Source organism: Pygoscelis adeliae, unplaced genomic scaffold (genome assembly GCF_000699105.1).
Source record: "Pygoscelis adeliae isolate BGI_AS28 unplaced genomic scaffold, ASM69910v1 Scaffold167, whole genome shotgun sequence".
NCBI classification, from domain to species: domain Eukaryota; kingdom Metazoa; phylum Chordata; class Aves; order Sphenisciformes; family Spheniscidae; genus Pygoscelis; species Pygoscelis adeliae.
The window spans coordinates 7,929,784-7,948,165 of record NW_008825428.1 but is presented as its reverse complement, the minus strand read 5'-3'; the positions used below and the strand labels follow the sequence as shown (position 1 = coordinate 7,948,165).

The 18,382-nt window shown below is 36.4% G+C and overlaps 1 protein-coding gene across 4 annotated transcripts in view; it reads left to right on the top strand.

Annotated features, from left to right (window-relative positions):
- Positions 1–18,382, top strand: part of CLCN3 (chloride channel, voltage-sensitive 3) — a 58,951-nt gene that overhangs the window by 18,130 nt on the left and 22,439 nt on the right. For all 4 annotated transcript variants that reach the window (XM_009330701.1, XM_009330703.1, XM_009330704.1 and 1 more), the window contains exons 2-6: positions 10,470–10,627; positions 13,023–13,122; positions 15,414–15,601; positions 16,290–16,412; positions 17,775–17,981. In XM_009330701.1, the coding sequence (XP_009328976.1) occupies positions 10,470–10,627; positions 13,023–13,122; positions 15,414–15,601; positions 16,290–16,412; positions 17,775–17,981 (776 nt within the window). The remainder of the gene's footprint in view (positions 1–10,469; positions 10,628–13,022; positions 13,123–15,413; positions 15,602–16,289; positions 16,413–17,774; positions 17,982–18,382) is intronic.

Below are 18,382 nucleotides of genomic sequence, written 5' to 3'. Positions count from 1 at the left end.
AGTAATCTGTTGTTGTTATCTATCTATCAAAATAAAGCTTAAAATGCTGACGGACAAAACCAGAAATTTAAAGTAAATTCTTGACGTTTCTTTATAATCTGTGGGGCTAGAAAAGGATAATACCAAGATTTTTTTTCTTCTCATGTAGATTTCAGAGCATTGTAATAACAAGCTAAGAGAAAATGGATAAAGGTATTTTGAGAAAACAAGCTTAATTGTTAAAGCTTGTGGATGTCTTTCCCTTATTCACATACTGACAGCTCTTCTGTCCTGCAGAGTAATGTTCACGTCATGCAAAACTGGTTTGTAACATCAAAGCATTTGTTGCACTAATTGACTGTGGTGGCTCACCCAAAGTGGCTGTACCTCAGCAATGATGAAATGACTGTTTAAATCATTAGGGGTCTTTGAGGTTTAATTAACGGCCTTTACTAACATTCAGTGAGATGAAATACAAAGTATTATAATACATTATTATTAGAAGCCTGACCCATTGGTTTGCATTAAGAAGATGTTTTATTTTTTTTCAGTGCAAATACGATGTGAAACATCAAATGGAAAGATTTTTAAAGTATGTATTTATTAATTGTGTTTGTCTTTTAATGTTGATTACTCATCATTATCTCTTCGAAAAAAATACAGATATTATTGAATACTTCTTATCAGGAGTTCCTTTCACTTGCTCTGCCCTGAGACTTCTCTTTATGTGGTACTAAGTGCATCGTTCCAGACCTCCTTATCCTCTCTGATATACTGAAATAAAACTGCAGGGACACAGTTCACTTCTACTCTGTTCTCTGGTAACTAAAAGAGTTAAAAGTACTACATCTCTCCTCAGAAAGGGTTTTAAAGTCCTAATTTAGGATTGCATATATCGTAAGTAACTGACATGTATGCTTTTTCATAAGAATTTTTTTATAGAATAAACCATATACTGGAATATATGTTGCACAAATAAATTAATTTGTATTGCTCAATTCTTTGCCCTTGGATTTATTTTTACATCATTTTTGCTAGCTGGACCCTTTTGAAAATTCCAAATAGTCAGTATCTTGCTTGTCTTCCGGCCATTCACAGACATGTTCACACTCATTGATTCCCCTCCCTGCTTTTTTTTCCTAAATAAGCATTCATTTTACCATTCTTTAAAAATCTGAAATCTGAGCAAGAGCAGTACATGTATAATGGCCAGGCTACCAGTAGCAAAACTTGAGCTTCCGCAAGCACGAGGGTTGTTAACTCCCTTTTTTTTTGTTACATACACAGAAGCACATTGTAGATTTTAGATTTTGGAAGTCCTCAAGCAATGTTAATGAAATGCTGTACCACTAATAACCTGCGATTGAGTCAGTAGTCAGGAGATGTGAAAATTACATATATAAAGAGCACACCAAATTTACTGATGACTTAGTTTTAGTAAACGTAATTTTTTTTGAGAGACAAAATAACTCATCATTTCATTTATTGTGCACCAATCACCATTGCATGTAGGTGCAACTCCTGTTGCTTCGACTATACTATTAACAGTAACGTTGGGGAAGTCTCTCCCCCCCGCAGAGGATACTTAAGTTTGAGTCAGATGCATACTGAGCCAGTTCAGATCCTCTAAGTGGTAAAAGTTATACGTTTGTATTTCAGGCTGCATTTCTGCATATGGGCCTCTTACGTTTAATAATTAGTAGATGAATCAAAAGCCATTACAGACTGAAATTCTCAGTGTGACCTTTGAAGTAAATGGGTGTGAAAGTTGTGTACACATGCTCAGAGCTAGAGTTTGACCCTGAAATTTTATTGGTGACAGAGGGAGAGTAATAAAATTAATTTTTAGACTAATTACAGTCTCATGACAGAAAAGGTGATCAAGGTTATTATAGTTGTCTATCGTTGAGCACTTTGAGAAAAACCATTGCCTGGAGAAACTCAACATGGTTACGGCACTGAATTTCTGCTGCACTTTGTTCTAAGGTTCCTAGTACAAAAAGGGGAAAAGGATTTTCAGTTATGAGTTTAGCATATTTGACTTTGGTGATTAACAGAAAGTACCATGAGATATAACTAGAGTTCTTTGTAGGTAGTTACAGGTTATCTGTCTGCATGTGCTGTATGACTGATAAGGTTCTCTATTGGGCATGTATTTCTCAATTTTGGAAATCATTTTGAGATGTACTATTATCTGAGATATTAGAAAGCTAATGAACAAACCAAGATTATGCCCTCCTCGGGCCTGAACGTGGATAATCATATTAGCAGAATTATTATTTTTGTTGCATCCTGTCTTTGCCCTCCAAAACAATGTATAAGTAAGTAGCTCTTACGTACATGCAGCAGCAGTGCTTGGAAATCTAATTGTCTAAATTTCTGTTGTTCTGACTCTTATTGCCTTGGCCATTGTTAGATGATAGATTACTTCCCTTTTGTTATGTTTGCTTTATCTAACTTCATATATCTTTATACCTTTTATTTTTCTCATCTCCTTCCTGCACTCTTCATCTTCTATTTACGTTGTAAATTTAGTAGTGTGGGCATCCCCATAACTCCTCACTCGCATATCTGAATAGATTATTATAGACATAACTAAATAAATATAGTCCATTCTGCCTTTAAGACTACAAGAAAAGAAATCTGTAATAATAAAGCCATTTTTTCTGCTGATTCATAGAAACAGAAGTGTTTCTTCCACCTAAAGTAAAAAGCCAAAGCTATTTATGTTCTTTTTTTATAATTGTGCTGTACACATTGAGCAATACTTGACCTCCTCTCTGCCTTCTTCTCAGATTCCTGTGCATTTGCAGTGCATGCAAGTCTTCTAAAGTCTTGATTTAACTCTGAGATGCTACTATTCAGCTTTCATTTAACTCCTACTTTTTTAAACGTTATTTTTAAACCCAGATTTATCTTTTCTTTTTTTTTTTTTTTTTGGCAGAAGAAATGGAGAGGAGGGGATTATCACTCAGTACTTTGGTAAAGCATTTTTTCTTTTCCCTGTTCTTCAGATCTTGTTCTGAGACTTCCTGTTTCCCACCTATCAGATTTTTTCCAGCTGATTTTTTTCATTTAGTGTATATATAGTTTTGTCATTTTTGTATGCATTTTGATTGTAATGCAGAGACCAATTTGTGCTTTTAAGCCTTTGATGCAGTTTAGAAGAGCCAACTGAAGAGATGGGCTGAAAATTCATAGTTACACACAAAGGGGAACGTATTACTTGATTAGAAAGACTTTAAAATCATTGATCATCAACAGTAGGGAGTGATAGTGCTCTGGCACGGCGTGCTGTGCTTCTGATTCTGAAATTTAAAAATAATTTCTAGCCAGGAAAAGACAATAGTGCTTAATGACTCTTCTTGAGTGGTTACAGACAAATTTAAATAAACTGACGATTGTTTCTTGTCTTTTTTTTTTATTTTTTTATTGCAAGCCTCATATGTTGAGGTCTGAACATGGAGACAGAAAGAAGCTCAGGCACTAACATATATCTTGTGTATACAAATCTTCTTTGTTACAAGTGCAAATGATCCTTATGGTGTGTGTTGCATTCAGGGTGCTTCCCCGCCCATTCCCCTTGCCACCTAATACCCAAGGACACAGGAGTGAAGCAAAGCCTTGGATTAGTATCTGGCCTCCGGAAAGCTACAGCCCCTGCGGATTTTAGCACTCAGCAGGTTTGGATGGTCATGTCAGGGAGAGCTTATTCCACCCTTTGGTGTAAACTGATTAGCTTCGTTTTCACTCACAGAGGTGCCTTTTTTCTTTTTTCCCCTCCTTTCACACTGCTCAGAGTAGCACAAATAAAACACGTTGCACTGCTGTCAGCCAGAAGGACAGCTGCTGAGGGGGAATACCGTGTAGTTGTGCACTGTCTAGAAAAAGGGATGTGTCAGCAGCAGCAAACTAGTGTATTCTTGCTGTAAGAGTTAGCAATTACGTAGCTTGTAGAGAAATACCTTTGAAAAATTGGGTCTTAGTATTGGTCTAGCATCAACTCCAATATTGACATTGCTTATCTCTTGTTGTGTTCACAACTCTGAAATGTTTTTAGATGTAGCCACCTTCGGGAGTTTTGAGCTCTGTGAAAATGGATATTACTGTATAGTGTCTGGATATTAATATTTATATAGAAGTTTTGAATTGTTTCCAGCAGAAAGATGTAATTAAAATCTAACAAGACCCCAAGGGTGCATTTATGTATTTCAGTATAACTAGTCTGGCAGTTTGTTGCTGTGGAAGGGGGTGAACTTGCATGTCGTTTCCCATCTCTTCTCTCAGTTCTTGCTCTTGCACTGGCTCCGTTTCTTGTCTGACAGCACGGAAGCTTGATTCCCGGTTCTGTATAATGGCGGAATTTCTTTTTTGTTAGTTTTGTCTGCTTATTTGGATTAGCATGTTTGCTTGGTTTACTGTGCAGTTGGATCCAAGGGTGACAGAGCTGATCCGAGGGTGAGAGTGGGAGTGTGTGACCAAGAATGGGAGGGAGAAATAGGGGGAGCAAGATCCCCTATTTGGGTGGCAGCAGTCTGTTAGATCAGCTCAGCCTTATTGTGTAATTATGTCCTGAGAGATAGATCTCATTTCCTAAAACGGAGTAAGCTGATACATGTTCAGTTTGAGGCAGTGGTGCATTTCGTGATGTGCATTCAGAAGATGTGTATCCTATGCTGTATAGCATATAGAAGGGGTCTTAAACTTTATCATAAAATCATGGTCTCGTTAACTCTGTTAGCCACCCTCTTCAGCCTGTTCATGTCTCAGTTCCGTACCTTATTTTCTGTGGAGGCTGTAGCTGTGTGGATTTGTTCTCTAGGTGATACTTGGCGATTGTTCAGATAATCACGTGGTGGAGAACCACATAAAAATCTATCGTGCACCGTTTGATTACCCCGGATGCAGCATTTGTCTTAAATCTTGATGCTTCTCTTCTCATTATTTTTATGAGAAAAGGAGGAACACTGCACACAAGGAAAGAGTCCGGAAGGACTGTTGAACAGTTATGCAGGAATCAGGAGCATCAAGTATGTTGTAAAACCCCTTTCTTGTGTGAAACTATATTTGGATGACTGTGAAGCACTAGCTCCCTCATTTCTTTAACTCAAGGTGTTTTAAGTGTACTTTCAGTGGGATTTTTAAATCATAGAGTGTGGAAACTGGAACCCACTGCCTCCCGGAAGAGAGAACACCAAGAAGTGAGAACCCAGGTCCACTGGCTGTTCATTTCTTCATACCGGGGACAGGATAGCAAGACCCTGAAGATCTTTATGATCTACTGGGTTCCTTCACTGGGAACTTGCTCCGAGAGATCTGTGAAGTGAAAAATGCAACAGCATATGAATTTCAGCAACTCACGTCTTGATTTGTTAGTGTTTTAAAATGTTTTCTCTTGAAAATTTTTGAACTGTTCTATCGTGAATAGTCAGTAATGGTCTGCTCGTGTTTTAAAGGTATTAGTCCTTGCTGATGTGATCTTTTTCTTTTTAAATGAATTAGGTAAAAACTTACCAGGTATTTTTCTTTAAAAAAACATGACTTTCATCAGCTGCGTGTTGCCCAGGGTTGCTTTCAAATCTGAAAGAAATCTACTGCGTTGCAAAAGGACAAGGGAGTATGGGATCACTTCTAGAGGAGGTGAGGCAGCCTTTGAAAATGCTGTGCATGGCACCTGAAAAATGCTGTGTGTAATCTACATGAATCAGCTTTTTGTCATGTTTATCATAGTTCCAACATCAATCAAGATTGAAGACTGCTTGTATGAGGCATATATATAGAATAAGAAAGAAGAGAGATTCCTTGTCTCAGGGGGACATAAGGCAAGGAGGAATCTGTAATGTATAGAGCAACTTGTGTGAGTATAGCAAAATACTAGTTCTGTAATTTCTTTGTTCCTGCTTTACGTCAGGAGGGACTAGGTAAGCGAAGCAGGAGGTTGGGTCAGTGTTGGGATCTAAGAGCCATTCAGTATAACTTCATGTTCAGAAGGAAATGAAGGAGAGCAATATGATAAGGACTGCTTTTTCTGTCAGGCATAGTGTCCTCTCAAGCGATTTTGGATTGTATTTATTTCATTCTCATTTAAAAAAAAAAAAACCAAACAAAACCCCCACTTCTTCAGAGATGAGAGCTTTTTTATGGTGTTGGAATCTATTTCTCTTATTCCAGTTCTGTCCATGTAGCGTTTTTGTTTGTTTTTGCTGTACCTCATTCTGGTCAGGTGTCCCAAAGTACAGTGTTTTACTGTTAACCTTAATGCTTATTACGGCTTTTTTCTTTCAACATGATGCAATATTCTTTATCAGTTTTTTGTTGGTTTTTTTTTCACAACAACTTCACTTGAAGCAGTTCTTTAGCACTACCAGAGCTGATTGCTGAGAAAGGATTGTGCTGAAGGCTTGGAATTGTATCCATGGAAGGATAACAAAAGTCAGGTGCCTTCCTAGAAGGTAGTTCAGGCAAGACCTATAGTGACTTAATCACCTAAAAGAGACAATCTCCTTTCTCTGAAGCAGCATGTTGCTTTCATTGTCTAGAAGCTTACTGTCTGCAGGCTTGCAGTCTGTGATTGCAGCAGCTCGCTAGTTATGTGTTGAGAATACAGGATTGTTAAAGATCCTATTGGAGAAGAGTGTGTTAATAAAGGGATGCCAGCTACCTTAGTTTTGCAAAATATGGAAGGATTGTGTTGAATTTGCTTTGTAAGGATTCCTGTGAGTTGTATTGAGCCTTTGAGAGGATCAGTATATTACTATTTGCCTCCCTGTAGTAACATGGGTTAGTTTGGAATAACAGTAATAATAAAAGTTCTGCCTGCCACTTTTACCATCTGCTTCCCAGCCTAATAAAGCCTTAAGCAAACTCGTAGGTAACAAAAAGAAGGCTTTACTTTCTTTACAGCTGCAGAATGCTTCAGGTGTGTACATATGGAAAATGGAGGTGTTCTCTTATCACAGCTAGAGGCTGTGCCTATATGCCTTGTGTGCTAAGCGCTTGTTGTGGTTTTTAAGACTAAGGCAGCTCGTGTTTTGATGAAAAGCACTTGCATTGAGTTGTAGCCTGAGAACGAGTCTTGAAACTTGAGGACTGGGGAAAAAAGGGAGGAAGGAAAGGGAAGTGCTTTCTGAACACTGGGAATGTCCAGAAGGCTACATTCACTAAATGTTACAATTTATCAGGGTAATGATGATTTCCTGCTTGGAGGTTAGAATGCTGTGATGGAAAATCTGTATTATGGTAACGATTTTAACAAAATCTATTCAGTTGAAAATAATAACACTTTGATGAAACTGGCAATAAATGATGAGAATTCGCATGTGTGTATGCTGATGAGAATCATTATCGTCATAGCTGGAAGGAGCATCTTACTGTGTGAAATGCTAGAGAAGGAAGTGAGGAAAGGGAACTGGAAGTTTGAAAAGTGAGTATTGGTAAAGGTGTATTTCCCTAAATTCCCCTTTAGAATAGTTTTATGCTACGTAGATCATAATACTAGCTGGAGAATGTCCTCTCCCACTGCTGTCAGACTTACGTATCTTAGATACAGAGCATCAGATTTCATACAGTTCTCCTCTTTGTGGTCCTCTGGAGGGCAGCCTTTCTACCACACGCTAATGCAGGGTATCACTGCTGCCTGTTTCTCACTTGGTACAAGATTATAGCTATTCAGCTGCATCAGATGTTCATGGCAGCTCTATATTCAACAAAACCACCTCTTCAGCTTCACATCTTGTTCTGCATTTCTTCCCCATCATACAATAATCATTTATATTCCAGTATTTGGTGTGCCAGCAAATACTGGCAAAGTAGGAACCTGACACAGTTTCGGCGGGATTTTTATTGTATCCAGGCAGTGACCATTCTTTGTAGTCTACTCCAAATTCTGCTTGGGGTCTGGTGCAGTGGGTATGGTGCCATCCCTGATGGTTTCCCTGGAGAGAATTCCAATTCAGCACCTCGTAATATGCATAAAATCATCTGTTACTGTTTGTGATACATTTATAACTCTCAACTCTCCTTTGCCTTGTGTGGCATAGAATTGCGTGCTCCTTATAGCTTGATATTGCTTCATATATAGCAGGACGTAAAACCAACTCCCCCTGGGCAAAGGCAAGCTTTTGTCCTACCGTGATCACTCAGGTTCAGGAAACTGCTTGATCACATTGTAACTTTGTAGGCAATTAATAATTAAACTATGGCTGAACTTAATTTATGTCCCCTTGCTTTGCGAAGGAGGTTAATTTCATGTAGAAATAACATTTTCATAATGTATTCTGTTATTCTTTTAATTCTGAGAGCTAAACTAATCATTACAGTGTGAATTTTGTTACTACCTCTTCCATAAGATCCGCCTGCCCTTTCAGCTAGCCAGATGTGTATCTTAGACTTCCTTTCTAGTTATGAGAATTGGAAATGGAAGAGAATTGAATCCCTTATCCTAAAGCAAGGTTTTCACAATCACCTCTATTAGCAAATCTAATTTAATTTGTTGTTGTTAGCCTTTTATTAATGGAAGCATAGGTAATGCTTCTTTAGATCTGCCTTAAGAGGGACTAGCAGCAGCTTTGGGAAGAGATTTACAGGGCTTAGCTATGGTGAATAGGTGAGGGAGAATTTAATATGGCATAGACTGGGGAAAAAACCAGTATTAAGAAAGATGGCAGCCAGGCTAGCATGAGAGAATGGTATTGGCATCATTGGGGAGTGTCTCCTGCATTTGCAGTCTCTTCTTTTACTTTAAGATTAAAAAAAAAAGTAATCTTTTTAGAGAATTTCGTAGAATTTTAAGCTTTTCTGAATGTAATGTATATATGTAATGAATAGTAGTTTGTGTATCTTGAAAATTTTAGATTGCATATTGTCTTAATAGGATTTCTGTATTATTTTCTTGTGTGTTGTCTTTCACCACAAAGAAAATGTCCCAATAAACACTGCGTTACATAGCAGGCATAAATGAGACCTCTCAAACAATAGATGGCTGAGGCACATCTTTGGGTCTGCATATAATGCCAGGTGTCACACTGCTTCACTAGATCTCAGACTTCATAAATTTAAAGGGAAAAAGGGCATTTTTACCTATGTATAAATCTAATTGTCAGTTGTTGGTGAGAGCTGGGGCTGGTGAACTTGGCATTTGTAGCATTTGGAAGTTTACAGGTAGGCCCTTTGAAGACTTTTTTTTTTTTTTTTTTTTTTGATAAGTTGGAAACTTCTGCTGACAATATCGAGAAGCTGAGTCTGAAAAAAAAAAAAAAAAATCCAAAAAATCCAACCAACCAAACAAGAAAACCCAAGTCAAAAAACCCCACCTGCCTAACCATCCCAGTGTCAGTCTAGTGAAATGAGTTCTAGTGCCTGTCTGAACTGATAGAAGTCTTGGCCAACTTGGGCCTACATCTTTAAGAACAGAGATTATTGTGGTACACCATATGCTGTTGGGCCAAATTAGTTTGTTCTTAGTCAAACAAGTGAGAGTAATCACTCTTTAAATCATTGTCTATACTAACCTCATTATAAATATTCCCTTTATGGCAATTACTGTTGCAGAAGCAGTTTGTGTTGGGTGGGCAAGTGGTGGCCATGCTATATTTGGGCAGCCATCCAGCAGAAAATTATACTTGAGGCCTGTAAATATACTGCAGGAACTCAAAAAAGCCAAGACATTACAGAATTGATGACATTTGAAAGCTTAAAAACATTAAACTTTCTTGATCACTTATGAAGAGGGAAAAATTCTCAGTACTCCTCTTGCTCTGCTTATTCTGATCACTGAAAAAAATACTGTTGGGGATGTTGCTATGCAAGCTGCTTGTGAAGGAACTAGCTAGCGACTGCAAATTAGTAGAAGACATTTTCTTTATACAGTATTTCCAACTCTTCATGACTGAGGGCTGTTCTGTGAGTTACCCGAAATAAAGAAATAAAAATTAAAAAAAAAAAAGTATTTGCTTGGATTTCTGTTACTTTTTAGCTGCACTGATAATCTGTTGACAATGTATTTGAGGTTTGGTTTAGGCATATAGGAGGGATTGATAATCAATGGTATGTATATTTTAAAATAACCAGCAACTTACGGAAGTTCTGTGAACGTTAATCATCTGGTTTTATTTTCTTACAGTCAGACTTTCCTCTGGTAGTTCATGAACTGAAATAAACTTCAAGTTAAATGTGTATTGAAGCTGCTCTTTTTTTCCACTTTGTTCTATTGAAGTGTCTCTGGAGTCCACACACAAAACGGAACAACAATTTGACTACATTCATATTTAACCAATGGAAATACAAAGTCACTAACATGTAAATTTAACCTACAGATGAGTGACAGAAAAAAAAGTGGCGTGCAACATCGAGAGGCCTAAGTGAAGTAAAATATGCATGTTATGGGAAATGTCTTAATTACTTGTTGAGAAATTTTATATGCTGTAGTTATGAACATTAAAATACTTCATTTATTGCAGAATTAATTCACTCCTGTCTTTCCTCTGCCACAGGAACTCATTATACGATGACAAATGGAGGAAGTATCAACAGTTCAACACATTTACTGGATCTTCTGGATGAACCAATTCCTGGAGTAGGAACATATGATGACTTCCATACCATTGACTGGGTTCGAGAAAAGTGCAAGGACAGAGAAAGGCATAGACGGGTATTTGAGATAACAATATTTGAGATTAAATAACAATACTTGGAAAATATTCTTTGTTGGATGTTGGAATTAAGGTCTGATCTAGTAACACATACAAATATGTGCATACTTTAAATTTTTAAGTAGTTACATCAGCTAGAACTACTTGAATGCTGTTAAAAAAGCACCGTTTCATTGATACCTGCTGTCCTGCAACAGTAGTATAACTTGGAAAGGAAGCAGTAATTTAATAGAGTGGAAATAGTTCCCCGTCACCCAAATGACATTTTTACAGTACTGCCTTTTTTGCATGCTAGTATATTTAAGGCTATTTTCCAGTGTAGATACATTAGTAATAGTACAATAGTGCTTATGGTGGTACTTGTACAGAAAAGTGAGCACTGATGTATATTGCTTTTATACTGACACAGGTGTATCTGTGCTACTGGTATCTAGTGCTGCGGTTGTTTGGATTATGGAAAGTGAAAATTGTCATATCTAAACCACTTATATCAGTGTGTATATATGCTTAACAAAAAAGTAGTCTCAATACGTATGGTAAATGTCCTTTCCACTCTCCCATCACAGAATTTGCTTTTCTGCTCTTCTCTATTGATTTCTTCAGAAGATCTTCAAAGTTCAGGCCATTCATCTTTATCAGCGTGCTCTGCAATGAGTTCTTTCATGAAATGGACTCAAGTTGTATTAGTCAGTAACGTGCTAGATACTGTCATTCATGTAATAGACTTGTTTAATAGCATTTTAGGAGGAAGTATGCTATTTAGAGCCTTACTGCAAAACTTTTGGGATGCTTACATTAATTAACCTTAAAAACGGAACAGATTTGGACATGTGATTTCTCCTAAAATATTTTTAACTGATCAAAATGAATAGTTAATTGTAATTGTATGGAGGGGTCAGGGGAGAGGTTCCTTTATGTATAACGCTGTAGCGTTATTCTGCTTTCTGTGGAAACACCGTTTTTAACTTTCTGGAAGCCAATGTAGGATGTATATGCTGATTTATTTTGACATGGTTAAAAAACATAAGTCTTACACTAGTTTAAAAAACAAAACATCCACAATTGCACTATCTAGTGCTTTTTGAAGGAAAAGAGATCCTTGGAGAATGGATCTGAGAACATGTACCTTGTTTGAATGCTTTTAATGAAAACTAAGAAGGTGTTTTCCATATCATACTTTACTGCTTGGACATCAAATTATGAAATAATTAACACAACGGCATCTTTACACTGCAGATGGGTAGATTAGTGGCCTAGTGGATATGCCATTGGATAGAATGCTGGGCCTGACCAAATCCTGGCAAGGCAGATCACACCTGGAAATAGGTTATCTAGGGTGAAGTCTCACAGCTGTTGCTCATTTTAATGTCTGAGATGAGAAAAGTCAGACAAGACAGTTCACAGTTTATAGTCACAGAGCTACTGTGAAATTTATAAATATGCCCTGAATGATAGGAGACTGTCTGGGCATGTCATCAAAGATGTAGAAAGCGGAGGAATGAGTACTAGTTCATGTTGGTTTAGAAGGACATGCTACTGTAGAAACAGCTTTTTTTATTTAAAAAAGAAAAGTTTGAGACTCTCACATATGTAGAGGAAACTATAAAATAGGTTTATTTGCTTTAGGGGTGGTATTTTTTCCTAGATTTCCTTGTCTAGTATTGTGCTTTCTTGGTTTGGTTTTTTTTTGCTGTTTGTTGCACATACTTTCTCCCTCCTTTTACAGTATGGAAAAAGTCATAAGAATAGGTTCTAATTACATAACGAAGGTTTAATCATAAAACAGGTTATGCACAAATTGCAGCTAAATGCACAAAGTAAAGTAAACAAGGCTAAAATAAGAATTACTATTTTTTTCAGTACAATAACTTTAAATGTCATTAGTAATAGTTGTCTAGAAGTATTATAGGGTAGTTATCCAATTTTTGGTTTTGTTTTATTTTTGTGTGGTTTATAGTCTAAAGATGAAAGATGTTTATATTTGAAATAGAAGTTTAGGAATTTGAATTGTATGGAATAGCTTATAACTAACTTGTACACTAACAGTTTATTTGAGGTTCAACAAAAAAAAGATTTAGGAGAGAAATAATTTTACAATTACATGTTTTAGATGTGTATCATAGAAAGTATTCATTTATCCTAATAATGCATTTCCTGGGTTTTAGTTCTTTAAATTAAGCAAATTTACTTTCCTCCATCAGCTGTTTGATGTCTGAATAACCAAGCTGATTCATCTATGTAAAGCACTAAATACAAGGACAATGCTTGTAGTTTAAATAGAGGGTATATTTGCCTGCAGCTTGCATCATACAGTTTGTATGTCATACTTACTTTTGTTCTCCTACTCATATTACAGAAACACATACAAGTATACATAACGATTTCTCTTTGCAGATTAACAGCAAGAAGAAAGAATCAGCATGGGAGATGACAAAAAGTTTGTATGATGCATGGTCAGGATGGCTAGTAGTAACACTAACTGGTTTGGCATCAGGTAAATTAAAAACCAGAGGATTTCTTTCTTACATTTGTCAGCAAGTATAGCTACTGTGCATTTCATTTGTGTGTTATCCACCAACCTGGAAAAGAGCTGGTTCAGACTACTACCATAATTCCGTGAGGGAAGGAGAAGGTCTACTATCTTGATTTACAGGCTGTAGCGTTTTGAGGGGAGGGTTTACTAATCAAATGGAAAATAAAATCCTCACTGAATCTAGTGAGAGCTTCTCAGAGTTATTGAACTTCCACCTTGAAGTGGAAGAACTATCGGTGTTCTTCAGTCCCGTCATTGAGATTGGTGTTTTCCCTTTCTATTAAATTTTACTTTTTTCCTGTGAAAGCGTATTAATTGTTTGTGCTAGATGGTTTTTCTGCTATGAATTTGTTTTTGGGGGTGGGGGTTGTTTTTTTGTTTTTTTGCTAGGAACTTTACTGAACCCATTAGCTTATTCCATATGGACCAAAAAGTAGCTCCGGTATATGTGTAGTTTTGGTAAACACACTTCCTTGTAAAGCATGTGTTTATACATGAGCAAAGCCTAGCTATATGTTTATGTCATACCTTTCTAGAGGTTGTTACACAGAAAATATTAGCTTTAACAGGTAGAGTTTGTTGGCCTCTATTTCAACTCTATCTTTTCTTTTTAATGTATTTTAGGATGAGTTTTACAGCTAAAATCATCTGATAGTTTGTGGCCCCACTGTCATGCAGCGCTGCTTTCTATCAGCATAGTTTGGAGTGACCAAAATGTGCAGGAGTGAGAAGTCACAAACTTTGTGCCCGGTTTTTCCAAAAAAGTATTTCAAACAGAGATCTTAGATTAAATGCTAGGAAAATTGGATTAATTGCAGAGTATGGCAATGCCTGTTAAAAAGGCATGGTAACTGTATAATTACTACTTAGATACATACATAATCACTTTCACAAATCACATGTAAATTAATATATACGCAAAGTTTGTAGCATGTTTATATACCTCTGAATGTACAAACTGGGAGTGTATATTTACTGGAAATTGCTTGTGATAATTTGGGTAGGAACGTGCAGTGTTGTGTTTCCACCCCCCAAGCTGCTATGTATATTAAAATTGCTTTACTATGTTTCTGAGCAACAAAGCGAGCAAATTCTGGCCATGAACATTCCTAGGTTTTTCAGTGTCAGTTGCTTTCTGTTGTATGTGTCTAGCGTATCTTAAATGGTACAACCTTGATTTCAGTCATAGGGAGATCTTACATTTATGTATTTTAATTAATTTGGTTGAAATTTTGTTCTACTGAAATACTGCCTTTGACTTTGGTTGGCTCAGGATCTCAAACTGCGGGTCTGTCAAGATTAGTAAATATAAATTAGTAAATCGGAGGTAATTTTTTACTACCAACTTACACAAGTACATTGTGACTGTCTCTAGACAGCTATTTCTAGTAGTGATTAATACCATAAAAATAGTAAATTATGGCTAATTAACAGTTGTACATGTTCACAAAAATATTGACTTTAGAAGTAGTTTTTCAGAATACTGCTACTGGGAAAAATTATTTTGCTTTTGTAAAACAAAGGGTTTTAAAATTTTTTTTTTAAAATCCTTTGAAGCAATTTCCTAAGTAATGCCTGTTTTTTGAGGACTCTTCAGCAAGTTTTCTGCATGTAGTTACAACAGAGAATCCCTCTTAAGCTCTGAGTTTGTGAACTGCATATTATCTATACTGTTTGTTACCTGCAGTAGGAATTTTACATGCTCACCATGTTACAGAATTAAGTAATTTTGTATATGGATAACATGAATGTCATCAGGGTTTATTTGGTGTTTTATTTATGTTGTTCTAAAACTGTTGTTGGCAAGGTAGGAATTATTTTCTCTAAATATGCTGTTCTCTACAACACATAGTAGAATAGTTAATGAGTTCTCTGAAGCATGGCAAGGTAGTTTTGTCAGAAGGTCTGTTGTCTTTTTCATCACAAAAATGCATCAGTCCTCTTTTCTTAATTCCTTAGTTTCAGTGGACTGTTGGAGAGCTGTGACATAGGGGAAAAAAAAAAAAAGAAAAAAAAGAAAGAAAAAAAAAGATGCATTTAACTACAAGGTGCTAGATTCTTCAGCAAATACTAATCTTGCCATATTGCAAATGGGATATATTCCTGGAAATCAGTAATATTTTAAATGTCTGTTTCTTTAGGTTTTCTGTAATTTCAATTTACATCAATTAATACCAGTATGTTTCTTCATTTTAGCTGTGTGTGTTATTCCTATTTACCAGAATATTAATACAAAACTGATTCTACAACAGGGGCATTGGCAGGATTAATTGACATTGCTGCTGACTGGATGACTGACTTAAAGGAAGGCATTTGCCTTAGTGCTTTGTGGTTTAACCATGAACAGTGTTGTTGGGGTTCAAATGAGACCACATTTGAAGAAAGAGATAAATGTCCGCAGTGGAAGACATGGGCAGAACTAATAATTGGGCAAGCAGAAGTAAGTATGTACCCATTCTTTGATGGTCTTGTTCAGCAGCTTGACTGAACAGGGAAAGAAAATAATGGTCTTAAGGTTAGGGTACTAAACACAGATTTGGGTTGTACTGTCTGCTCCATTTTTCAGCATTTGAATTGATTAATGGGTTATAATGTAATAAATGTGCATTTCATGCACTGCAAGGGGGCTTGGAGTGTAGGAAGGGGCTTGCAGGTGTAAGGAAGTTATGAGAGTATAGAACTGTTAACATGAGAATTTCTGTTCTTGATCATAGCTATACATAAAAATGAAAGTTGTGTTCTCAGGTAACTAAGAATAGATTGGTTTTATTTTTTCTGCCACAAAATTTTTTAAATAAAGAAGATTACTCAGTATTCATTAGATTTTAGCAGCTAATAGCTATTAAAAAAAAAAACTGTGCTATGTTTATTTTTTCTTTTTAAGATGAAGTGTTAGAACACTTTCTACCTTGTATAACCCAGCCTTTGCTGATGTGCAGGTGTCATGACTTTATGCTTTTCAAACAAAACTCTGTCTTTCTTGGCTTGGTAATAATTACTGTCCCTCAAAATGTGTGCATAAGTGTACTTGCAGCAAGAGTACTTCTGGGTTATTTTAAGAAGTGAATTTGCTCCTACATCAAATTTATATTCTGATTTTTTTTTTTGGTTTTTGTTTTTGCTTTTAGGGTCCAGGTTCATACATAATGAACTACATAATGTACATTTTCTGGGCTTTGAGCTTTGCCTTCTTAGCAGTTTCTCTGGTGAAGGTATTTGCTCCCTATGCCTGTGGCTCAGGGATACCTGAGGTGAGGTCTAACTAATATATACATTATAGATGTTTCATATTAATGTGAAAACTCTTGCTGCCTTACAGGGTCAGGGAGAAGGCAAGAGGGAGCACCCTGTGACTTTGATGAAATACATTAATACAAGTATTCAAGTTGAAATAATATAATTGTGCTAATTGTTGCTGAGAAAAATACCCCAAATTTCAGAGAATCTCCTGAGTTTGTAGATTTTGCTGCGTGCTTCTGGCTGGAATATTTTTTAAGGAAACATTTAGCTTAAGAGAGTAGACTTCTGAAGAGTGATTTCTGAAGCTCCCCCCAATCCCCACCCTCCCTACGGTGATAAGAGAGCAGTGGTTCATTGACAGAATATGGGTCCTTTGATACAGCAATTGATCTTTTGTTGCACTGGCTTTAATCGCCTTAACTAGCAGAAAACATCAGACAATCACAAATTAAAATGTGTAATATCCTCAAAGACAATAATTCTTTTTACAATTGCTGTCTGCTACTATACACAGAATGGGAGGGAAAAACGCAAAGTCAAAGTTTGGTCAGTCTCACTTCTCCAGTCATTCTGTAAATATTTCTTCTATGTATGTGTACTGTAGCAGTTGAAGGACTAATCCTACCTCTGAATAAGCTTGGAGTAGTTCTGTGCCATTATTCCAGAAGAGATTTCATCCTAAATTGGTTTCCAAATTAGCAAACGTTTACTTTCTAGACACAGCTGCCCAGTGTTTTGTGTATATCCTATTCATAGACATGTTGTCCTTTCCTATGATAACTATATTATTTCCTATATATGGGCATATTTTCCAGGCTAATAATATGACACTGTTAGGCAAAGTAATACCTTAGGCAAGTGGCACATCTTTTCTAGTGGAAAACGGCTGATCTTTTCCATCTTTATGTCAAGGAATCTACTGTTAAATTTTTATGTAGAGATGGTAAAATGTAAGGAGAAAACAGAGAGGGGTAAAATTGGTGCAGATGTGGTATTTCTACAATAGATGACCTTGAATGTAGTTTTTGCAGGCTTATTTTTCCTTTGGGAGTTTTCTGACTTTCACTTGATAATTTACATCATAAACCAATGAATGCAGTCTTAGAAGCTACTGCAGATTAATTTTCTACTAAATGTAATTGATAACGTTGTTGTATGTTGTTATCCAGTGTTTAAGAGCAAGTTGCAAATGGAAAGCCTCTGGCAACCAGATGGACTCAGTGTAGTAATCTGAATGATACATGTTTTAAAGTGTGATAAAGTTAGTAATTTGAAAAGGCTATTTTTGAAGTTATGCAGCTAAAATGATAAAAGTAATTATTTTCTGAAGAAAGGAGAATACAATAACATATATTATTTTTTCTTTCTTCCAGATAAAAACTATTTTGAGCGGCTTCATCATCAGAGGTTACTTGGGGAAGTGGACTTTGATGATAAAAACAATTACTTTAGTCTTGGCTGTCGCATCAGGTTTGAGTTTAGGAAAAGAGGGTCCCTTGGTACATGTTGCCTGCTGCTGCGGGAATATTTTTTCCTACCTCTTTCCAAAGTACAGCACAAATGAAGCTAAAAAAAGAGAGGTAAATTCTTGCAAAAGCATTTCTAGACTGTACTGAATATCCATGCATTTACACTGATTTGTTTAAAAGACGATATTTGTTCTTTCAGACAGTGTTTAGGCTTGGATTATCAATGTTGTTTATTGTGTTAAGAACAATCTATTATCCCTAGCATTCTCCAAGGTAAATTGTTTCCATGTCAGAGTAAGTTTTGCGTTTCTCCCACCTCAGAGACCATTTAATTTTACTTTCTGTTCTTGGCTCTACATTTTGGTAATTGATGAGTGTCTTCAGCTGTGAGGACAGCAGAGGACTTTTGAACCCATAAACAAAGTATTCCTGGGAAAGGTTTGGTGACAACAGTGTTTCTGCTCTGCTTCAGTTTGTTGTTGTTAGTGAGAGTGTGGTGGGTTAGCCTTGGT